Below are 25,611 nucleotides of genomic sequence, written 5' to 3'. Positions count from 1 at the left end.
GGAAAGTGTGTGAAATCTCTGATGGTATAATGCAAGAGAGAGAGTGGTTGGATAAAATGCAAACTAATTCCTCCTTGCTAGAAGTCATGAAATTGATGAAGAGCTGTTGGTGTTAAAAATTGAGTGTGAAGAAGGTGTTAAGCCCTTTTGGCCCATAAAGGATTAACTGAATGTGAAGAATGAAATTCTGCTAAGGGCTACTGTCGCGATTTGCGCTGTCTTAGGCAAGGGCGAGGCCCGCACAATACATCACCCCCCCGGTGCCTCTCGGAGTCAGCGCGCTGTCAAGTATGCATGGTGCATAAGGGGAGGCCGTGGTCTTCGGAAACGCCCTGCACTACGAATCCCATCGGGCACACAGACGGCGAACCGGAAGTCGCTCCCGGCTGTTCTGCCGGAATACACAATAAAGCCCTTCCCTTTTCCAGGGAACGGGGCTTGACAATCCTTTTTCTTGCACCTGAAGCGAATGGTATTCCCCACTGGAGATACGCTCGACAAGACGAAACCTAGAGCTGGAAGACCTTCAGCGGCAAAACTCAGAACTCTGACAGCACCGTTGTGGAATAACACGTTGCAGTTTGTGAACCAGGAAGTTAGTCAACCGTCGACGCGTTCCGCCGAGAACTCCCCTCCGGATCAAGAAGTGTGAGTAGTGCACAGATAGCGCTTCCCTGCTTCACCCCTGTTCGCTTTGCCTCCGTACAGACTCCAAGCGTTAGAGACACTGGTCTGTGCACGGACAAGCGCTTACCTGCGTCACCCCCGATCGCTTGGCTCCTTAAAGACCCCATGTGCTAGAGACTCTCATCTATGTCCGGATACGCGCTTTCCTGCGTTGTTCCAATCCGTGTACCCCGTAAAGACTCCATGCGCACTGAAGATGTGGATAAAACCCTGACTGTGACGCAACAGTGTGGGGGAGATCGACTGCCTATATTTCTGCCATTTCCTGAAGTGCATCATCGCGCGCAACCCTTGCGCCACCATTGAAGAACCCTTTCAGTAATCATACCGAACTTCCTTGAGTGTGCTGCTACTGTCCCTTGTAAGTATCTGTTGCCGCGGGGTAGGGAACATAGCCTGGAGAGCCTGAGTAGAGAGGGGGTGGGAAGCGCTTACTCACCACTCTGTTGTTTGTATTCCCTCTGTAGTTCTTCCCTGGGAGGTTCCTCTGCCGTTCCACAGACCTCAACTTCAGGCGCAGGACCAGAGACACCTCACCGCTCAGCAGCATTTTATTATTTTCTCCACTTCCCTTTTCCCCGGGGGGCTTTCCCACGCAGCAGTGTTTCCATCGCTCTGCGAGGGTCTGCGCCTCAGGGTCGAGGGGGGATAAGCCACGCTCCATCGCTCCCGACGGCTTCCTTCCGAGGTTAGTGGCATTCTTGTGTTCATAGCCACTAACATCCCGACAGATTGTCAAGCCCAAGGAACTAGCCGGCCTGAGCGATGGACACCGTAGCGGTCATGTCCACACTGCTGGAGAGTATTAATGCTCTCCAGCAGGAAGTACAGACCTCCCGTAGAGAGACCCAGGAGCTCAGGAACGAAATGGGAACCCTACGTAGGGAAGTAGCAGGGCTCTCAAGAACCAGTACACCCGTAACCACAGGGAGAGGCTCCTACATTAAAGACTGGACATTACCACCACCCGTTTCATCCCTAGGAGGAGGGCCCAAGGGAGCAGGTATATTTTCAAACCCAACAGCCTCTTTGCCAGCTACCGGCCTCATCCCTACAGTCCATGTGATACAGAACCCCGGGATTCCTCTAGCCCCCCCAGAACGTTTCTATGGGGATACGAAAAAATTCGAAACCTTCTTACACCAATGCCGACTCCATTTTCTGTGCAAACCAACAGTGTTCCAAGATGACGCCTCCAAGACGTAGTTTATGATGTCCTATATGGGAGGCAACGCATCAAACTGGACCATACCCTTAATGGAAAGAAACGATCCCGTGCTTCACAATTTCCAGGACTTCTGTGGGGAACTGAGAAAACTATTCGATAGAAAAACCCACATGCTTTCTCTGGATCGAGAACTTATGACACTACGGCAAGGGTCACAGGACCTCCTTACATACATAACGACCTTTAATCGGCTCCTGGTGGAAACAACCTGGCCACAAGAAAAGCGTACCTCGTTGTTCTATCAGGGACTTCGGGGAGAATTGAAGCACGTTCTTTCCCAAGTCGTCCAGCTTCCGCAGACGTGTGAAGAACTAATTGAGCTGACCGTGCAACTAGACCATAGGTTGCAGGAGAGAAAAGGGGATAAAAGCAGAGGAGAACCCAGTTTTGCCTTACTTCGACTTCGACCGTCGGTTGACGAACGCCCCAAGGGAACAGACGGGTCTGAACCCATGCAAATTGGAGGACTCCGAGGTCCGCTGACCCCAGAAGAAAGAGAAAAACGACGACAACAGAAACTATGCTTATACTGTGGAAAAGGGGGACACTTTATAAGAGAATGCCGGGCCAGAACCAAAGGCCCAGAGAGGGGGTCCATTCTCAAGACCCAAGCGGCCACTCAACAGGAAGTGGAAAACTACTAAACCCAAGTCAAGACGGGATCTCCGTCTTGGGTTCTGAAGCGCTCACGATCCCTTCTGTCTTGGCTAACACCATCCAGCCCTCTGTGGCCCACGTGAACGTTGACGTCACACTTTGGGTAACATCAGACTCGCCCATAAGAGTCCCCGCTCTGCTCGATTCAGGAGCCACGGGCAATTTCATAGATCAGCAATACGCTAAGAACATAGGAGTCCTCTATGTCCAGAAAACGACTCCTACCCTGGTAAGGGCGGTAGATGGGAAGGCGCTGACTTCGGGACCCATCCAATACCAGACCATCCCCCTGGTGATGAAGATTACCGAGGAACATTACGAAACCATTAGCTTCGATCTCATTGACGCCCCTCATTTTTGTCTGATCTTGGGTATGCCCTGGCTGACGCTGCATGACCCTGTTATACTGTGGGCTCTTCGTACTATTTCCTTGTCCTCCGAGTTCTGCAGAACCCATTGCACGAAACAATCCACGCGACAGGAAACTACTCTCCATACTCAAGCCGAATTCCTAGCGTCTGGAGTAGGAGCCATCGGACTTTGTTGTTCTACACCGCTTCCGGATGAATACCTGTCATTCCAGACAGTCTTTGATAAACAAAAGGCAACCCAACTACCACCCCATCGGCCGTATGATTGCCGTATTGATTTACTGCCGGGAGCTGACATCCCCTGTAGTCGAGTATACGCCCTTACTGAACCCGAAAACCAGTATCTCAAGAAATACTTGGACGAAAACCTGGCGTCTGGATTCATACGACACTCGTCATCCCCCGCCTCGTCCCCTCTCTTTTTCATCACTAAAAAGGATTGTGACGAGTTGAGGACGTGTATAGACTATAGAGCCCTCAACATAATTACCATAAAGAACAGGTACCCGTTACCATTAATACCAGTGTTATTGGATCAATTGAAAGGGGCTCAGGTCTACACCAAACTGGATCTCCGAGGGGCATATCACTTGGTACGAGTTAGAACGGGAGACGAATGGAAAACCGCTTTTCAAACTAAGTATGGGTTATTCGAGTACCAAGTGATGCCCTTCGGACTATGTAATGCACCAGCAGCGTTCCAGTTCTTTATGGACGAAGTGTTGCGCGGATTGCTGGACTCCATATGCATCGTCTACATAGACGATATTCTCATCTATTCCACAAACCTCTCGGATCACATCACCCATGTGAGAACCGTGTTGGAACGCCTTCAACAACACTCTCTCTACGCCAAACTTGAGAAATGTCTTTTTCACGTGCAAGAAGTCGCCTTCTTGGGATACGTAATTAACGCCCGAGGCTTCCAGATGGTTATGGAAAAGGTCTCAGCAATAACTCAATGGAGGGCACCGCTCAACGTAAAATCAGTGCAGAGCTTCCTTGGTTTCGCCAACTATTATCGAAGGTTCATTAAAGATTTCTCCAAGGTCATTCACCCCATAACCCGTGTTCATAGCCACTAACGTCCCGACAGCTACTAGGTTGGTACCTCCTAGAATCTTGAGCGTTGATCGTTATATGTTGAGTTATATAGATTTGTGCTCAAGATGGCCTGAAGTGAAGATGGTCAATTCGGTGGAGACAAAGGAAATTATTATGTATTTGGAGGACCTCTTTGAAAGGGAAGGCTATCCTTCCTCTCTATTGTATATACAACGGTGTTCAATTTTCTTTCAAATGGTAGAATTTCTTTTGCAGGGCTTGTAATTATAGGAACCCAGTCCTCTATCATCCTGAAGCGAATTGCATGATTTAAAGATCGAACAAAGTACTAAATGAGACATTACAATTGTCAGTTGCTTCTGGCAAAGATTGGGTTAATGAGGTGAGAAACAAGCATTTGCAATGCAATAGGTCTCGCAGTTACGCAAATTTGAGCTATTAGCATTGTAAATGGCTATGCCTTTTTTTTTGTTTTGTTTTTTAAAACATAAATAAAAGACATTGTCATTTACAATGGCAATAGCTTAAACTCGGTAAATCCGAGACCTATTGCATTGCAAATGCTTGTTAATATTCTGTAGAAGCCTGCTTCGCTCTGGCTGGGTTCGGAAATACACCATTCCACCCAGTTTGTATGGGGACACGGTGACGCCGCTCGCTCAGGCTCGCGATGAGTTTCTCCTGGGAGGACTACATTTCTGACGTCAGACGCTTCACCTCACGTGATACTGGAAGACTCTGGTTAAGGCGAGGCAGCAACTTCAGATGCTGCCGATTATTCGTGGAAGTCCAGTTTGGATGCTGGCCATATTCTACAGTTACCTTGGTCTGGTAAGGGTGCCACAGGCACCACTTGTCTCTTTATCTCATTGGATTATCGAAGGCTTATCTGTACCTTTGCAGCACAACTCATGTTGGTGCTTGTTATCTCCTTTCCCTACTTTGGCGAGCTCTCTGCAGTTTCGGAAGCCCACTGAGCTCTTGTGAGGGAAATAGAGGTGTTCTGTTATATTGTGATTGCTACCTTATGGAATTTATCTTGTGTGGGTGCTCATTACGTTATTTCCCTACATTGGCGAGCTCATCACTGTTCTTTAGCCCACAGAGCTCATGCGAGGGAAATTGAGGTGCTAAGTTATATTGCAATTGGTTGAAATACATTACACTTACCTTCCTACCGGTGGGAGATTTTCTCTAGGTCTTCCCTGTTGGCGGGTCCGTTCTTTGGGACTCATGCAGGGAAGAAGTCGTTGGCTTTCTTGCTCAGTGGATTAACGCTTTTGTGAGAGTGACGATAACTCTCAACTTGGGTCCTTTGTTGTCCCGGAAGTTTTCCTGGATACAGTTATTTTGGAGTACGTTGTTACACAGAATACCGTTATTGACAGTACGGCTGAAACGTTCTTGCCTCTCATGTTTGTGTCTAATGTGACTCACCATATTTGCACGCTTTATTTTATACCTCCACAGGAGTGATATAAGACAGATGTTTCTTCTGAGCTAGATGCCCTCATCATATTATATCAGGTATATGGTGTGAGGATTTAAGATATACGTAATAGATACATTAAGAGTAGACTGGTAAGCTGAATGGTATGTCTCATATAAACTTTTTTGTTTTCCAGTATGAGGATAATGGTTACATGCTCAGCACCCCTGTCAGACGGCAACCTTTTCTTTCTTTACAGGTTAGTGGAAGTATGGGTACATTTGAGCATTAAGGAAGTAGGGGGATGTTGGAAAGGTCTAGGTAGTTAATTCTTCTTTTGTATTTTTGCAGGTCTCCCTCCCCTGTGTCCCTTCCCCCGCTTGACTACCCTTTAGTCTCTGTGTGTTCATATCCAGACTAGGGGCTGTCGAGAGGTGGACCCCTAAGAGCATCGGTTCGATCCTGAGAATACGTTCAGGCCTGGGACACAGTGCTTAATTTGAACCGGTGCAGGTGCATGCACGCTGACTCATGCTCGACCTAAGTAGTTTACAGAAATATTGAGCTCTCGTATCTCACTGAACACGCTCCCTTTTGTCGGTCACTCGCACACTGCATTTCTCAGAGCACACACCACTTCACAGAAAAATCTTGAAATGCATGCGTTTTAGCTAAACAAAAAAACATACATCACCAACAAACGAAGGCGCAGACACTCTATAAAGTGTACATTTCCAATGAAGAACATCACACTTTTCCTGCTAGCTCACGCTTTTCTGTTTTCATGCACAGTTTATTTGACTGTTTGGTGTCACTTAGCGCTAAATAGGTTCTATATCTCTGCTTAGTGCCATCTGGGAAGATTCACATATCCTGCAAGGCCTCACTGTGGGCACCCCGGCTAGCCACTGAGAGCTGGTGGGAGGGGGTTGTGTCACCCTGACAAAGACTATCCGCAACTAATGGTTTGGATGAGATCACAAAGAGGCAGTGTCCTAGCTCCAAGAAGACGAGAAGATAACGATGTTGGACATTGAATCGGTTAAGACGGGCGGTGCCACAGTTAGTCATGGCGCTCAGAAAAACAGATGGCAGCAGTGCCAGTCGTGTCGAGTAAGGGGCAAGAACCACATAAACAGACTGAGCCACCATTTTGGGCTGAGGAATGGCTACCGCCTAGGACATGAACAATGAGAGGGCGTGAGACGTCACTTCTGTGCTCTTTACGTGTTATTTGCTATTGGATTTTTAGCTGCATTTAGCAGTTTCCTCTACTTTTTTTTAATACATCTCTGGAACGCAGTTACTGTCCTGTAATTCTGGACTGCAAATGTGTTTGTAAACATTGCACGACTATCCCAGGCAGAGCCAATGTTACAGCATTTTTTATTTGCGCGCTGTGTACACCCTAACTCAGCAGCGCACGCACGAATAGTCACACTTTAGTGACCACACCGTCATCCGCTTCAGTCAACACGCATACACAGACATCACCCAAAGATTACACTGACACTTTATTTGTGGGTGAAGAACTGCTGCAGGTTTATTTCATACAACACAGTATGATAATAAAATTGGGTTATCTTACGGGCGATCCAGGGCAGGCAGCCCCTTGCTGCCCGCCCGCCTGGTGAGCCAGCACACATGGTGGGTCGATGCCCGGCAGTGTGGCACATAAATATCTGCAGATCATCCACTGGGTCACGTGATCTGCCTCCTACTCCCGCCCCTTCCGACAGGGGCGGAGCGTGTTGTGGCCACCCCCGGTTGGTCAGGCCCCCCAACCGCCCGAAGGACTAACGGGGCGCCGTCGCGGTCTTCCCAGAACCCCCTTCGGCTCCTGGACCTTGGCTCGGGCACCCTTACTGTGCCGGACAGGGGTACCCTTACTGTACCGCCTGTCGCAGAGGTACCCTTACTGTACCAGTCTGCATCCAGATCGCCCTGTAACTCCGCCTGCAACGCAAAAAAGAAAAACTAAACATTCCAATAACGCGCTGAGCCTGACACGCGGGGTAAGAGGAAAGGGTGGGATAACGCGTGTCCAGGCTGGGTGCGGCGCGCAGGAGACAGAGGAGGAACTGGGCGAGAGGGCCCACTAAGTAGGGAGTAAGCCGCCCCCCAGCCCGCCCCCAGCTCCACGCGATAGGGGGTTTTTCCCAAGTGGGCGTGGCCTCACGCGCGAGGCAGCAAGGGGGGGGAAGGCTCCGACGGGCGGCCACTAGAATGCTGCCCTGCTGATGTCCCACTGCGTGGGACGCGGGCAGCGGCATTCTCCCTTTTTGCATTTTAAAATCAAGCATTATAAAAAAAAAACGGCAGTAACCTGGTTGGCGTTATTTTTCCTGCGGTATTAAACCAGGACTGTGGAAGCACAATGAGACACCACAGTCAAACACAGAAAGATAGAGGTTACTAGATCAACAGCAGGGCTATCTGAGATCTGTAGAGGTCTTCAAGAAGGCGGTGGGGGAGAGGGGACCATGGCAGACAATGTCCAGACACCAGGACCCCTGCGCTCGTCCTGTCGTCTTCCCGGATGCGTGTCCATGAACACTTTATTAATATATTCAAAGTACAACTTGCGGACAGTGACATCACATAGCCAGTGTGTTATGGGCCCCACTGTATGGACATGCATAGTGGCTGCTGTTTTAATAATAGAATACAGCAATGAGCAGATTTCAATTGTCCCTGCTGCCTCTGCACCTGGTGCACCCCACGCCCCTGCTCACCAAACCGTGTATATATATTAGCATTTCTGAAGACATTTCGCAGACCGAGCGTAGTTAAACCCTTGCGTCCGAGAAGCTGCTGGTGTTACAGCCCGTGGTTCCACTGCAGGCATATAGTATACCCCAGGTCTCAGGCCATGTGATTTTAAATCAGAGCAGAGAGTGCTGCAGGTATGCCCCGATAATATAAAAACGTTCACGTTGGTGGTGCCTGGATGCGGGAGGGCAGCGTTAGAAGCAAAAAGTGAAATTCAACTTCGAGGAAGCTGGATGTTCCCCAACTCGGAAAAGATCGAACAAAAACTTCTTCCTGAAACAATTCAAGTGGGCTAAGCAAGCAGACAACAACTGAACTCCGTAAACTACTGAGAGCGGGACGCTTGCGTTGGGGAAGCAGTCGGATCCTCGCCCATGTTGGAACGGATCAAACCCAATGACAGAAGCCTGTGGAAAGAATACCCTAAAAAGAGGAGATGTGGGTCTTATGCAAGAGCAGGACCCTGATCCCAAAAGGCAGTTTGAGCCACCAACTCTGATCTCAAAGACCCGGTTTTGCATCAGTGTGCCAGTTACGAGGGCAGGGTCTCCCGCCAAGTGCTAGGGGGCAAGCCGCACAGAGGACTCCCGCAACCGCCTACTGAGCTAGATGTCAGCGGCGAAAGGGCAGGTGCAGAACCGCGCGACTGGGGCAGCGGACACCAGCGACGCCGAGTCCAAGCACTTCACCGTGGCAGCCCACTAACATAAGGAGAACATGGGGAGAAGGACCCCCTGCCTATGCCAAGAGGACAAGAAGGGCTCCAAGAAGAAGAAGCAGCAGCCACGGAGAAAGCGAGATGACATGGGGGAACCGCTGCTACTGTCTACCATCCATTAACTGAAGGGGCTAAATCGCCGTGCCTGCACGGGAGGGACGGGGAGGCACAGAAAGAAAGTAGTGCTCTCAATATAAAAAAACATACTGTGTGCAACACTCGAAATAAAGGGACCAGTAGCCCTGGAAGTATACAAATGACGACATGGCCGTCATAAGGAGGGACTAACAAGCATAAAACCAATCGGAAGGCAGCATTTAAGTCTAAGATACAAGCCGATGAAAAAAAATGGGCGGAGAGTGGGCGGAGCTTCCATGGAGCTCCGATCCATACTGAATACTGCATGCCTCGTAAAGCGAGCAGCACATGCATCTGCCGCTATAGGCTCGACCTAAAAAAGTAAGGATTTATCGGTTGACAGCCCACTCTACAACTGGGAGGTGTCCATTTCAATTATTCAAAGGCAGGAAACCTGACTGTTTGATGTGTCCAAGGTAGGGAAATGAAAAGAGAGGTTTGACTGATCAACTAAAGTTGGGAGAAGAAGGAGGGGGAGAATCAGTTTAATTTGTTGAAAAGAAAGAATGAGTTTGATGCTCAGAAGAAAATGAATAAGACATGTGTTAATGTGGGAGATTGGGTTAGGATCAAGCTTCCTATTGCTAAGTCAGGATATTCTAAATTCTGCAAGATGATGAAAGTGATAAAATTGTTTAAAAATGTCCTTAAAGTAGAAGATAACAGAACCTGGAACCTTTATAGAGTGTCAACGTGTTCACATTCACATGAAAGGATCAACGACCCAAGTTTACCCATAAGTAGTCAAGATGGCATGATTGGACTCTCTTGTTCGTACCAATAAAAGACCTGGTTATTTAAAAGACTACGTAATTTGGAGAAAAAAATTAGCAGCAATTTATTCTTCTGTTTAATTTGTATTGAGTGTATGTGTATTAGGTGGAATCATGATAAGTTTCTATGTATTTAAATGTGTTGGGGCAAGGTGTGTGGTATCTAGGTTACAGATAGTGATGAGGTTAGACATGGAATGCAATGACCTGTGATGTGGTCAGAATTGAGAGAATATTGGAGAGCAAGAGCAGTTGAACTGGCAGGTTGACTGAGGTGTTTACTCCATGCGTACTTCATCTGAAATAAACTTCTTCTTTTAAAATGCTTTGTTTGGGACTTCTATCTTCACAGTGGCTTCACAATAAGGACCAGGAATTGCTGAATATAGTTAAATAATTTAATTTTGGATTTCCAATCAATCCAGTATATATGCAAACTAAGAGTAAGTTCAATAAATGCAGCAAAGCAAGGGGCGCAAGAGAGCCGACGAGCAAGATGGCCGCACTCTATTGAGGCTCCGCCAGCCAGGGAGCAAAATCCTTATTTAAAGGCTGAATCAAGCCTGGAAAAACCTACAGACTGGCGAAGGCCTGCACGCAGTCCGCCGAGACAGCAAACAGCGCCCAAAAATAAGAAAAAAATGAAAGAGCAAGCTCTTTGTAAACAAAGTGCGGCCTGCGGCTACAGAAATGGGCTGGCACCCTCGCTGCATAGCAGCCCGCGCGGCGGCCTGGTGAGTGGCCTGGACACCTAAAGCAGCTATCTACACTACCTGCGGTGCCAGACACCAGAGTCCTGCCCCAGGGCTGTCCATCAGAGAAGGGCGCCCCTAATTTCTGAGATGGGGTGATCCCGAGAGGAGGCGAGGCCTACCGCTGACAAGCTCTGGCCGGCTGTAGGCCGTAGCCGTACCATCAGCTTACCCGCTCCTTGTGGCTGCTGATGGGAAGCAGTGAAGCTGATGACCCGATCCCACGGGACGTCAATGCGAGGGTTGCGCCTTTGGGGCCTCAGCGGGTGATAAAACCTGGGCGGGGGGCTGCTGCGTTGGCTGTTGGCGGCCTGCGGCCGCTGGTGCTGGCAGTCCCTGAGCCACATTCTGAGCCCAACGGTGGAGACACTGGAGAGCCCCCTTAGCACACACAAGAGGCTCCACCGCCTGCGCCACGGGGTGGCTGAAGGTGGGCCTGGAGCATTCCGCCCGAGACGGGCAACTGGTACCTGCACAAGGTGACGTCCCTAAGATAAGAGGTGAGGCCGACCGCCAAGGGGATCTGGCAGCGGCATGCTGGGGTAGTCTGCCAATAGGCTGAGGGGCTGCATGATTGCTTCCGCGAGGGGGCCAGCGAAGCTCAGGGGCGCTGCTGGCTCACGTAAACAAACCGCTGGAGGGAGCTGCCAGGTCTTCTAGGCGCTCCGGATATTCCGGGCATGCTGATAGCCTACCGCTGCTGCAGGTAGCGCCGAGAGGCCTGGCATTGCTCCTCGAAGGGAGGGCTGCGATTAAGGAACACACTGTGCCCATGCCCGATCTCATTGCAACGTACCCCCAAGTAGGCGCAGCGGGCCCAACCTTTAAATTTCACCAGTGCTCCTACACCACATAACGGATAATTACAGTTGTCAGAACACGCTGAGACACTGATGACCGCTCAGTAGTGCACAATCCAAACAGTGCCTGCCTTGCATTCCTCAAGTGCCTATGCTCTGGACAGTGACCCTGTGGGGCACATCATGCATCTTGTATGCGTACTGCTGCACAGACAATGGGCCGCATGGAGGGAAAACAAGCTAAACTGCAGTTTGTAGTACAAAAATCAACTCGCAGCCTCGCTTATTCAACTGCATAGAAGACCATCCATCCTCCTCATCACCAATAGACTCAGATATGAAATCCCTCCTGCTAACCATGTGGCAAAGTCTCACATCAGTTGAATCCAAGATGGACGCAATGAGTATGCGTATGGATTTTTATAATGCAAAGATTGGACAAACACGACGCCCGTATAACTGAAAATGAACAGAGAATATCCACTCTCAAAGACACCTCCTCAGCAGGCAGAGAATGGCTTCAAGGTATGGAGAAACACCTGAAAATTATCTCAGCCAAGAATGAGGACTTGGAGGCTCGCTCGTACAGAAACAATGTGCAAATAGTAGGGATTCCAGAATCCACAGCCACAGGCTGCATGAAGGAGTACATTGAGTGCTTGCTGATAGAGCACTTTGGTGCTGCGGCGTTCTTTGAGGTACTGGTGGTGGAGAGGGCCTACCGCTCAATCTCTGCCAGACCTCGTCCAATTTGTTTGTGCCTACTCAATTACAAAGACCGGGAGACAATCTTGAGACTCGCAAGGGGCAGGCAAGAGCTTGTCCATGAGGGGAATACCATGTCCATATACTCAGACTTCACTATGGCAGTGCAAGAAGCGCAAAATAAATTTGTGCAAGTCAAACGCAAACTCCAACAAGCTAATATATCATATTTTATGTTATATCCGGTCCATCTCCATGTCCCATGCTAAGGAAAAATGCACAGATTTAACCCCCCACAACAAACTCAGGACTTCCTAAAATCTATAAAATGTCGAGCTCCTGCAACCCAAGATGATGATTCGGATCCCAGAACATCATCCCCAGCACCCGAGGAGGAATAGCTGAGGCTCTTGCATACTCTCTGAGATCATACTCCCCAGCTGTGACTGCAGGACCAACCCATTGCATGCCTACCAGGGCCAAGATATTAAATGTACCAGAGTACTCACAGATGCCACCTACTCAGATCTACGCTGAGGCCGCTGCTGAGAACAGATAACCAGCCACTTAATGGCAAGTAGCCATTTGCGGATCATACATTTTAAGTTCCTACTTAGCGTATATTACACGCCAGTGCGCTTATGAAATGAAATGAAATAGAATTTGTAAAGCGCAATGGCTACCCGAAGGCCTCCCAGCGCTGTGGACAGAGAACAAGCAGAAAGCAAAGGCAAAGGAGAGAGCTAGAACAACCAAGTTTTTAAGAGCTTGCGGAAAGATAGAAGATTAGATACCTTCCGTAATTGAAGCGGGAGGGCATTCCAACCAATGGCGCCGTTATACGCAAAGGACCGCCCCCCACATCTGGCCCTCCTTATTCTAGGTTGACAGGCAAGGAGGGATACAGATGACCGGAGGTCTCTTTTCGGGTGGTAGGGGGTGATCAGGGGCTGAAGAATAGGAGGACTATTCTTCCTGGTGCCTGGTCTTTATGGACCAGGCACATAGCTTTGAACTGGATCCTTTCCCTGTTAGGCAGCCAATGCAGGTTCTTTAGTGCTTGTTTGGCTTAGTGCCGACGGGGGATTTGAAGCAATCTACGAGCGGCAGAGTTCTGAATGACTTGGAGCTTATCAATGGTGTACTGCGGAGCTCCTAGGTATAATACATCCCCGTAATCCAGGCGGGAAAGGATCAGGGCTTGAATCATGATCCGTCTGGCATTAAAGGGAAGAAGGGGAAGAATTTTATGAAGCATCCTTAGTATCCCAAAGCAAGTTGCAGAGAGTTTCACTGCCTGGTGACTAAAGGTGAGGGAGTGGTTAATCCAGATGCCTAGGCTCTTGATTTGTTCTTTGGGGGCCGGAGCGGGGCCTAGGCAGTCCGGCCAGAGAGATGCCGGGTTGAAGACAGGAGAATTACCCAGGAGCATCAACTCTGTTTTGTCCCCGTTATGTTTGAGGCACGAATGTTCCATCCATTTGGAGACCTCCTCTAAACAACTGCTTAGAGTGTCAGAAGGCCCTTTACAGCGGTTAAGTGCCACCACAAGTTGGGTGTCATCCGCATAGGAAACAATTTTTATGCCAAACGGTTGGATGATCACTTCCAGGGGTCTCAAGTATATATTAAAAAGCGTGGGACTAAGGGTCGAGCCCTGAGGGACTCCACAATTAAGGAGAAACTCATTAGAGACCACGTCTCCCTCAAAGACCCTAAAAGAGCGGTCACTGAGGAATGATTGAAACCACTGTATTGCCATACTTGATACTCCCACATTCTTAAGTCTGAGGAGTAGGGTAACATGGTTAACAACATGGTTAACAGTGTCGAAGGCGGCACTGAGGTCAAGAAGAATAATGGTCGCCGTGCCACCCTGATCCAAAATCCTTTTTGTTTCTTCTATCACCGCAAGGAGAGCAATTTCCGTGCCCAATTGGGGACGAAACCCTGTCTGAGACGGATGGAGCAAGTTATGAGTTTCCAGGAAGGCTACCATAGTTTTATTTACGTGTCTCTCTAGAATCTTGCTCACCCAAGGAAGGAGAGATATGGGGCGATAGTTGGAAAAATTGTCCTGATCCAGAATGGGTTTTTTAAAAATGGCTTTGACCATAGCACATTTCCATGCTACCGGGACTGTTCCTGAGGAGATGGAAAAATTCGCCATATCCAAAATTAGAGGGCGAACAGTGTCGGCAACTAAGGTAAGAACCTTGGGGGGAGCAGGGTCCACAGGGGAACCTGATTTTATATGTGCCATGATTAGATCCAGCATGGCAGAATTGAGGAGAGGGAATTGTGCTAGTGAGATAAGGGGCCCTACAGACAGCTCAGCAGAGGTGGTAGTAGGAATAGTAGAATGAGGGGGCAGAAAGTCCTGATAGATATTTAGAATTTTCTTATGGAAAAATTCTGCCAAAGTGTTGCAGTGCGTCAAAGGATCCTGTAACCTAGGATGATTTTGAGGCAGTTTAGTAAGGGTTCTGGCAATTTTAAATATTTCTTTGGGAGAGTTAGCAGCTAATTCAAAAAAATTGCTTGGGTATTTTTAATTTCCAATTTATAGCATCTAATGGATTCCCTGTATTCCATTCTACTAATATCAGAGTAATCCTGCCTCCACTTTCTTTCCAGCCGTCTGCAGCGCTGTTTAAGTTCTCTCAAATTATGAGTGAACAAAGGCGCAGTTTTAGTCCTGTTAGTTATATACGTTGTTTTTTTTGGGAGAACTGTATCTAAGGAGCCCGGTATCCAGGAATTAAATCTCTTATTCGCATTTTCCAGGTTAAAAGTTTTATCCAAGGATGGCCTGTTGGTTTCCAGGACAGATTTCCACTGGTCAGTGGGGAGTTTAGACCAGTTTTGCTCACTCACCGGGATCAAATTGGGGGGGGCGAGCGGGGCCGGGGATTTCCCAGTTTAGCGGAATTAAGAAATGGTCAGTCCAGGGAAGAGGGATGGGAAGTCCACTAGTAAGTTCCCTACAATTACTGAAGACTGGGTCCAGAAGATGACCTTTGGAGTGAGTGGGGTTTGATACTTTCTCCGTGAGCTGGAGAGCTGACAGACTCTCAATCAGCTGCATAGCCATTTTATCAGATAAAATATCTAAGTGTACGTTAAAATCACCTAGTATGGTAAAATTAGCTGGTCCCAGGGCTAAGTCTGCTACTGCGAATGGCAGCGCATCAAGAAATTGTCTAGCGTTCCCAGGGGGGCGGTACAACAAAATACCAGAAAAGGTACTAGTAGGAGAAATCACTAAGGAGAATGCCAGACTCTCGCAGTTTAAATAACGGGTCTGCAGTTATACGGCATAGAAAGGTATTTTTATAGATGATGGCTATACCCCCACCTCTACCAGTTTTCCGATCAATCCGGTTTATAGCATAGTCAGGGGGGATGGTTTGCACCAGAACAGGGTCAGATTCATCATGGAGCCACTTTTCAGTTAAAAAAAGGATATCAGGTTTAAAATCGTCCAGTAGCATAGCCAGTTCCGTAGAGTGTTTAGGGAGGGATCTACAATTAAGTAGAAACATTTTTAACAAGAGAGAGGAATCAGGGCAGTCGGACGACTTAATAAGAGGCGAGAAGGAAAACTCACAGTGAGGGCATTGAACGACTTCATTTAGTGCATTCATGGAGTGCCAGCAGGCTTCTGTGATGGCTGTGCGAAGTGCATAGAGAGAGTGAGGGCTGTAGGTGATAGATCTGGCCCTAGGGCCAACAGGGGTAGTGGCCCCTGGACCCGGTCGGGCGCGGACGGGCGCAGACGGGCTTGCCTTTAGTGCGCCTACGGCGCGCCACCTGCGCGCCTGCTGCGCGCGTCCGCTGCGCGAAAGCCAGAGCATCCGGTTAAATGGAGGGGGAAGCGCGAAGACTAGAGCGCTAACCCCCGGGACCGGAAGTTGCCTTTTCCTACCTCCAATGCAAGTATCGCAATTGAAGCAGATTTTAGCAAACAGTGCAAATATCGCAACTAAAAGCAGATTTTAGCAAATAGTGCAAGCATCTCAATTGAAAGCAGATTTAAAAAAAGGGTAAACACAAATATTCAGTGCGAGGTCTAATAATGGCGTTTTACTAGCGGAGCGTTTAAGTAGCAGAGCACCAATGCTTATGTCTTGATTGCCCGCGTCCGCTGCACGAAGGCCAGAGCATCCGGTTAAATGGAGGGGGAAGCGCGAAGACTAGAGCGCTAACCCCCTGGGCCGGAAGTTGCCTTTTCCTCCCTCCACGCAATCGGTACAACACCCGTGGTGGACCGGGGAGAGGCAAGTGCAAAGTGGCAAACAGTGCAAGTATCGCAATTGAAGCAGATTTTAGCAAACAGTGCAAATATCGCAATTAAAAGCAGATTTTAGCAAACAGTGCAAGCATCTCAATTAAAAGCAGATTTAAAGAAAGGGTAAACACAAATATTGAGTGCGAGGTCTAATAATGGCGTTTTACTAGCGGAGCGTTTAAGTAGCAGAGCCCCAATGCTTATGTCTTGCTTGCGCGCGTCCGCTGCGCGAAGGCCAGGGCATCCGGTTAAATGGAGGGGGAAGCGCGAAGACTAGAGCGCTAACCCCCTGGGCCGGAAGTTGCCTTTTCCTCCCTCCATGCAATCGGGACAACACCCGTGGTGGACCGGGGAGAGGCAAGTGCAAAGTGGCAAACAGTGCAAGTATCGCAATTGAAGCAGATTTTAGCAAACAGTGCAAATATCGCAATTAAAAGCAGATTTTAGCAAACAGTGCAAGCATCTCAATTAAAAGCAGATTTAAAAAAAGGGTAAACACAAATATTCAGTGTGAGGTCTAATAATGGGGTTTTACTAGCGGAGCGTTTAAGTAGCAGAGCACCAATGCTTATGTCTTGCTTGCGCGCGTCCGCGCATATGCAAATACAAACTGAGAAAACTTGATCGCTGCAACAGATGCCAGTGGGAAGGAGCTGGGTTTCTATACCTCGCATGGCAATGCGAGGAGGTGCTTGGCTACTGGTGGGAGGTGGTAACAGCCCTGTCCAAGATGGTTGGATCCCCTATCTCTTTATCGCTGGCACTGGCGCTGCTAGGATACACAGCAGACTTATTAACATCACTTAAGAAGCTTGTTGCGCTAGGCCTACTACTGGCAAAACGAAAAGTAGCATGTGGATGTGACAGAGGGCGTGCCCCCAAGTTTAAGGACTGGCTCTCAGACCTCATATATTGCAAAGACCAACTGACAGCTTATGCGGAGCTCTTGCCAGCCTCGTCCCGCCCCAGAGATGTTTGAGAACCCCTACTAGCGTACTTGCGCGAAAAGTCTGATTGAAAGACTACACACACTATGTTAGGCAGGTAGGATCAGAGCAATGTAACTGACACTCTCCACATCAAGATAACAAAGGTCTGAGTAAATAATCTGCCATCTGTGCTACATATTATGCAATACTAAAAGGTCTAGTGTATCCATAATGATATGTATGTATATAACCTATTAGGTATACATGTTCCAAAGACGCTGAATGATATCTCTAATCCCTCTTGTAGACATCAATCTTGCTTTGGAATCAAGATAATTGTACACCTACCAATTGTGCACATTCTCTTGGCTATTACTGTATGTTACTGAAAAGCTCAATAAAAAAATTAATGCAGCAAATTTATGCAGCAGGGGAGGGCCAAATTAAGCTGAAAGAAAAGGGAAATCATGCGGCATAATGCGCCACATTTTGAGATAGTATTACTTTATTATTTTCTCATCATAACACTTGTTAACACTGTCTGGGCCAGTGGCGGTGCGTCCATTGTGGGCGTTGGGGCGTTGCCCCCCCGCCCGCGCCCGCACCGTAACTCTTAGTTTTAACTGATTTATTGAAGTTCAGCCGCAGCGGCTCCGAGGGAGAACTGACATTGACAATCATGACTGTCAGTCAGCATGAGTCAGACGTCGGACCGCCCACCTCCTTCAGAGTCTGAAGGGGGTGGGCGGTCTCCGGTCTGGCGTCATGTTGACTGACAGTCATGATTGTCAGGGGCAGGCAAGCACAAGCACAAGTGCGCATGAGCGGGGATGGTGGCGAATTTTTGCACCGTGCCCAGTCATGCGCACTAGTGCCTGCTCAGGCTGGCGCATGCCCATTAGGAGAGCGAACCTCGGTCTCCTAATGGGCAGGCGGGCAAAGCGTAACATTGCCCTACGCCTGCTCTGATTGGCTTAGAAGGGTTTGCTACTTAGTTCCAACTTCCCAGCAGTGATGCGGCTGTTCCACTGTTGGCGCCAGAACGGACCCGAGGCAGGTGGCGCAGACCTGGTCAGGTAGGATTGATTTTTATTATTTTAAAACTCCCTCCCCCGCGCGACACGGTTTTAATTATTTTAAAACTCCCTCCCCCGCGCGACACGACATCCCCTCTTCTCCCCTCGCGAGCCGCGACTGGTTTTATTCGTTCCCCACCCACGGGCCGCGATCCTCCCCTCGAGCATGCCGGCCGCCATTGATGCGTTTATTACACAACACTAACTTTTAAGCTCCGCCATAGGCAGAGCAGGTACCTATGACTTGCGTTTCTGTTCCCACAGGTACCAGAACTTAATTTGTCAGACAGAGGCTGCTTTGAAATTGAAAAGATCTTTTGAACTGCATGCTCAGTGTATTGAAATGGAAGCTGATTAAGTAATGCCAATAAAACGACAACTATCTTCACTGAGTTTAATTAATTTAGTTTTATTCGTTAATCGTTCCCCACCCGCGGGCTGCGATTTCCCCCCCCCCCCACCCCCCCCCCCCACTCGAGCATGCCGGCCGCCGCTGCAGGAATATAGTATATACGTCACAAGCTGGAGTTCGAATTCCCCATCTTGCTGCTTGCTTGACTACTAGAATTTATCTCCGACCTGTGGTGGCATTTTAAAATTAAAATACTGATCTTCGTGAGTGGGTCTTCAGAACCCGTGCTCTCGTCACCCCCAAGAATGTCATTCTGATCAATATACTTAAATGTTACGGAAATAGGTTCTTTCCGTGGGACCAATTTGCTTTTATTTGAATCTGATTGTGAACAGATTACTGCAGCGGAGCACATTCAGCCGCAATGGGCTCCGTACCTGCTGCACAAAGCTGTTGGCACCTGGATTCAAATCAAACCCAAGTGGTCGCTCAGAGAGGAACTATTTCCGGAACATTCAAGTATAATGTTTCAAGTTTCCATGCAGTTCAGTTTACCTCATACTTTTTACTCTTGGCAGAGGGAATGCAGGGTGACCCATTTTATTAATATAGCTACGATTATTCAAAGTTTTGATTGTATTTTATGTATAAACATGGCACTTTAAAAAATCGATAATAATATCTTTTCAGAATGGAGCAGGTTACTTGTTGACTAATTAGATTGCACATATGATGCTTTTGCTTAAGGAATCGATTGATGATGAAGAGGAAAACAAACTGCAATACCAAACATTAAAACGTGGCTATTAGTACACTGTACGTTATCTTCGGAAGATAGTTAGCAGGCTTCACCTATCTGACATCAAAACGGGTTTTGTGAGCTGGTGTAAAAATTTGCAACCCAATTGTTTCACTTCTAATTACTTAGCATTATTCTGGCCACTTTGCACTCAATTTTATTCCAAGCGAGCACCAAGCATCAGTAGATTTCATTTTTAAAGGTATATCAACAAATAAAGAAATATGCAAGGTACTCATCATTGTTATCTCAAAGTCAGTTCTGAAGTTCAGTGGTTATAATGAATAAGCAGCTGCCAACATCATTAGCACATGTAGGGCCTCATGTAGGTAGCATACCAGTTACCACTTCTAAAATACCGAACGATACCGAATCGGTATTTTAGAAGTGGTAACTGGTATGTAGGTAATGAGTCGGTATTTTTTACCGAATCGTTACTAGTCGGTAATTACCGAATCGGTATTTACCTATTCGGTAATGAGGCATACCTTCCCATTGATGGGAAGGTATGCCTCATTACCGAATCGGTAAATACCGATTCGGTAATGGGGGGAACACATACAAGGGTGGCAGGGTGTCACATTGACACCCTGTTGCACCCCTGATTCGGCCATGTGTGCACATGTGGCACACATACATGCCCTAAGGGCATGTATGTATGCCACATTGCACACTGCTACGCGCGTAAAAATGCATTTACACATACATTCATTATTTACCACCAACTATAAGTTGGTGGTAAATACCGACTCTTAAACACACACACACACTCCCCCTACATCTCGATTTTGCTTTCGGAATTTACCGAATCGGTAAAATTACCGATTCGGAAAAGTTACCGATTCGGTAACATTACCGATTCGGTATTTTTACCGAATCGGTAATTTTACCGATTCGGTAAATTCCGAAAGCAAAATTTGTACCCCTACATACCAATGGCCAAAATACCAGTCGGTAACGGTATAATTACCGAAAATCGGCCGTTACCGACCGGTATTTGGCTACCTACATGAGGCCCGTAATCTCTTTATTGATTCTGTAACTGCACTTTCGCAATTGCTTTATTAACCTTCCTGCTTTCTCAAAGATGCTTGAAAATGCACCATTTGCACACTATTTTTTCAATTTTTTCTCGGAGGGGGGGGACCTCCCTTATGACGGTCGGGCTCACAGTGCTCACTCACCACTTGCCATTCATCACAAACGTTTACGCCCCACGACTTTAAAATGTCACCAGCCGCCACTGGTCTGGGCATAGGTTGCACCTCGATAGGACCAGTTTAATACCCAAATATAGAAATAAGCATCACAAAGTGACCAGTCCTCCTTTGCAAACAGCCTTCCACTGAGCAGCAACACTTGCTGCTGCGTTTTTAGCAACTTTTTAACCATTTGAGCAATATTCTTTTGTTAAAATCTGAAAATTATTCAGCAGACAATGGATTATGTGGCAAATCCATAACTATGCGAAAATCGCAGCAGCTGTGAGAAAGTGCCCTTTTTCTGCATGGTTGCCTCCACTTTTTGATGACCTGCTGATGTACTTTGACTGAGTGTGCCCTGGGCTCCTGCCAATCAGAAACCCAGGGCCTTTCTTCTTTCCCTAAAACTGCATTGAAGACCAAACCCAATGGGCACTCTCTGGCAACAGGTTAGCCCCTGGTAAATGGTACCACTCGTACCGAGGGAACTGTGACCAGGGAATCCCTCTAAGGGCTGCAGCACTTATTGTGCAACCCTTAGAGGCTCTGTACCTTTACACTCACACACTGCCTTTGCAGGCTGCATTATTTGGTGCAGGACAAAGTGAAGAGTCGACATGGCACTGATCCCTGTGTTCCGTGCCTACATCCCACTGTTGTGGCATGGATCAGCCACCCCTCTAGCTGGGTGCACTAAGCCAGTGGTGAGGGTACAGGTGCATGAGCCCTGTACCCCTACAGTGTCTAAGCCAATTCTTAGATATTGTAAGTGCAGTAATGTCATTAAGAGTATAGGTGCTGGGAGTTTGTCGTTACGAACTCCACAGTATCATAATGGCTTTACTGAAAACTGAGAAGTTTGGTATCAAACTTCTCAGCACATTAAACCCACACTGATGCCAGTGTGGGATTTAATAAAAAATGCACACAGAGGGCGTTTTAGAGATGCCCCCTGAAAATGACCTAACACTAGTGTCCAGGCTGAGTGGTTGCTCCCCAGCTGCCACTACCAGACATGTTTCTGGACCCCTGAGTCGAGAGCCTGCTGATCCCGGGGGCCTGAAATAATGCACATTCTGGGACGAGGTGCCAAACCTCCTCCCCCAGGATGGGCAGGGTCCACGAAGGGAAAGTTGCAAAGGCTTGCCGCCTTTGTGAGCTTCCTCAGGCATTTTGCTGCTTCCAGCAACTGCTCCCCACCGGTTCTGAGCCCCACTTTGGGCGGGAGAACCGGCGGGAAAACCAAGTGAGGAAGGGAGGTGTGCCCACCTTTGCTAACCCCATCCTCAGGTGGGGAGGCGAGGCGAAGCACAACTCTCAGTCCCCGCCATCTTGCAGATGGGGTGACCCAGCCAACTCTAGTGAGGTATATGCCCCACTCCTACTGGAGGGTGGCATAATAGGGGGTGTACCCACCCCAAGGAAAGGACCCATTGGTCCCAAACTTTTACTTACCTGTAAGGCCCCTAAATCTAGTATTTAGGGGCACTCCTGAACTTTACCTCCTCAGACAAGCAACGACCAAGATGAAAAGAAGAAGGACTGAACAGCCATGCCGGAGCTAAAATTAGGAGGACGCCTACTGACTAGGCCCCACCCCTACAGGCCTGTCCCCATCTCAAACCTGCAGAAGCGAAACTCTAGTGTGTCCTGCAGCCAGCAACCTCAAGAACCCCGAGGACCTGCCCTGCCTTCCAAGGAAAAGACTTTGTCTCCTGGTACACCGGATTTGTTAACCCGCAGACTCTTGCTCCGGCAAAATCCACAAGTCTGCACCACTCTGCACCCATGGCCCACGGCCTGAGTTAAGGTGGCCCACACCACGAGGAGACCTCCCCAGCGATCCTGAGCTGAGATCCAGTGATCCCTGACCTGCCCCAAGCCTCCAGCCGATGGCTCCAGCCTAAATCCAGAGGGTCCCCCAACCGCGACCAGGAGCTGGTAAGAAGAGCCGACCCTAAAAGACACCCCTGCACATGATGCCTCACAGCCTTGGGTGGCCCAACTGATGGTGTCTAGCCAACCCCCAGCACCCGAACTTACCTCTCCAAGTGGTGGTCGCTCCAAAAAGACCTTCTTTCCCGAGCCTGCAGTGTGTTTGCAAACCAGAGAATCCCCACTGAAAGTAACAGGGCATCCGATGACAGACCAGCACCCTGCACCCGGCCGCTCTAGTGCCTCTGACGGTGTACCTTTGGTGCTCACTTGAACCCCCATTTGCCCGGAGCTAAAGTTCAGGAGCTGTGCTTCCACAACCTTTTGGCCTGCTCTTGAGCAGCCACCAACCGGAGGCCCCCTATCCCCCATTGGATAACATTGGGCCTCAGCACTCTGCACCCGGTCGCCGTAGTACCGCTGAAAGTGCTGCGAGAGTGCATTCTCGACCCTGGGAGACCCCTGAGTCTAACCCCAGAAAAACAACTCCCACAACAAAGTACTCACCTGTTAACCGATAACTCTATTTCCTCCCATAGGATAACATTGACTGTTTTCTATGAAAAAGTTTCTAAGTGTGGAGTTGGAAAATCTATCAAAGTCTAGATAACTGTGTAAAAATACCCAAAACACATTTACTTACCTGTTTACAGGAAATGTCCCAGTGCAGTATCCAGGTATACTACACTGTGTAAGAAAAGTCATCTGCTAAGTAATTTACATGACATCCTATTGGAAAGTAATTACAAAGTATATGTACAGTATTTCAAGGTATTGCAATTCCAGTATGTCTACTATAACCCAACCAAAATATATACACAACTGTAATTAAAACTGTATTCTTACTGCAAAGTATAAATCACTTACCTGTGCCAGGCTTGCTTGGTTCTAAGAAATAAATATAACTAAATAATATTTTTATACAAAGCAAATTGGTCTGAGTTCAGTCTTTGAGTGTGTAAAATCATTTGCTGAGTGAGGGTGTACAACAAATGCTTAACACTACCCTCTGATTAAGCTTTACTGTTCGCCCACTCTACCACAAATAGAGAGTAAGGTGCTATCTATTTTTACCTCTGCCTACCTTTGGAGTTCCACTGGACTCTGTGCACACAATACCTAACTGTGGTATAGTATATATAGAGCCAGCTTCCTACAGCAGCTGCACAATTGCATAATTCCAGAAGCCCTGACAATAGGTAAATAAATATCTCAGTAGGTTAAAGTGCAATAGAATGACATAGCAAATTACAATAACCACAATTGTATAGACACAAATTAAAACAAACAGGTGTTCCATAAATAAACTTTCCTGTTCTCTTCTAAATATAGATCAGATATTGGATCTTCTATCAAGGGTCTCTAATTCGGGAGCATAAAAAGTGTCAGCATGATCAGACTCCAGTAGAAGTCTTTGGAAAAAGTAAAGTATTTGCTTACAGCTTCAGACTTGCAAGAATAAGCAAGCAGAGACGTCTGTACCTCACAAAGTCTAAATGGAATCTCTGGTGACTCTAACTGTGTGAACACCAATTTAAAAGTAACAGGAGATTCAGAAACGTTCTCATCTCCTTCACACCAACTGGAGCCAATCAAGTTACTACTCAAGTGCATCTGCAACACAGCCCAATTTTTCCAATGCATCAAACTAAGACTGAGGTTCTCAACCTTTAACATCTTGCCATACTGGTGCATGATGAACAGAAGGCCTCTTTCAACCATTGTTTTTACACCTTCGCTGCCAAGTTTAGTTCCAGGCCTCTCTATCAGCAGTCTAATACCGACAATAAACCTTTCTCTAGCTAACAAAATCATGCAATAAACCTGCAAGGAAAATAGAAAACATACTGACAAAGCAAAATGCATTTCAACTGAGGCCTGTAGTCAAGCTAACTTTAATTAAGCATTTGATGTGCACCTTGAATGCATGGTTCTACATATGCATGTGTAATTTGCAGAATAAATTTAAAGCGTGAGTAAAAGAGTACATGTTTACATATGGAAATTGTACTTGGGATGACAGGAGGAGTGGAGTAGTGGCCGGACTACAAGCCCCGGTCTACTTTGCCCAACATATGCAAAAGAAACAATTGATGGACGGAATGCTGCACAATGCAAACATTCACCCCTAGTCACAAGGATCTGGGTTTAATCCATCATTCTTTTGCCCACCACACCACCCCAGGTTGGACCTAGCCATATGCAAATCAGTCTTGACCCTGTTCCTTATGGGAACAGTCCAGTCTGACCTGCCAAGCCAGGTCCTCCCTGGACCGGAAGCAAGCATCCTGGGAACGGTTTCAGGGCATCACCCTTTATCAGCCAGGCTAGCTTGAATCCATTGGTGTTGTGAGCATGGGACCCATGTCTGGACACACCCTTCCCACTTAGCGCAACATATGCAAAAGAAACAATTGATGAACGGAATGCTGGACAATGCAAACATTCACCCCCAGTCACAAGGGTCTGGGTTTAATCAATCATTCTTTTGCTCACCACACCACCCCAGTTTGGACCCATCCATATGCAAATCAGTCTTTACCCTGTTCCTTATGGGAACAGTCCAGCCCTAACTGCCAAACCAGGTCCACCCTGGACCAGAAACAAGCATCCTGGGACCTGTTTCAGGGCATCACCCTTCATCAGCGTGCTAGCTTGAATCCAGTGGTCTTGTGAGCACGGGACCCACGACTGGGCATACCCTTCCCACTTAGGGCAACATATGCAAAAGAAACAATTGATGGATGGAATTCTGGACAATGCAAACATTCACCCCCATTCACAAGGATCTGGGTTTAATCCATCATTCTTTTGCTCACCACACCACCCCAGTTTGGACCCAGCCATATACAAATCAGTCTTCATCATGTTCCTTATGGGAACAGTCCAGCCCAAACAGCCAAGCCAGGTTCTCCCTGGACCAGAAACAAGC

The 25,611-nt window shown here is 47.8% G+C and overlaps 1 protein-coding gene across 1 annotated transcript in view; it reads left to right on the top strand.

Moving 5' to 3' along the window:
- Window positions 1-359: 359 nt before the first annotated feature.
- Window positions 360-25,611, top strand: part of GALNT12 (polypeptide N-acetylgalactosaminyltransferase 12) — a 668,716-nt gene continuing 643,464 nt past the window's right edge. The window contains exon 1 of the mRNA XM_085606792.1: window positions 360-648. Coding sequence (XP_085462918.1) covers window positions 470-648 — 179 coding nt within the window. The 5' untranslated portion in view covers window positions 360-469. The remainder of the gene's footprint in view (window positions 649-25,611) is intronic.

This window comes from Triturus cristatus, chromosome 5_2, assembly GCF_964204655.1.
Source record: "Triturus cristatus chromosome 5_2, aTriCri1.1, whole genome shotgun sequence".
NCBI classification, from domain to species: domain Eukaryota; kingdom Metazoa; phylum Chordata; class Amphibia; order Caudata; family Salamandridae; genus Triturus; species Triturus cristatus.
The sequence above is the reverse complement of the archived record's forward strand: the minus strand, read 5'-3'. Positions and strand labels throughout refer to the sequence as shown.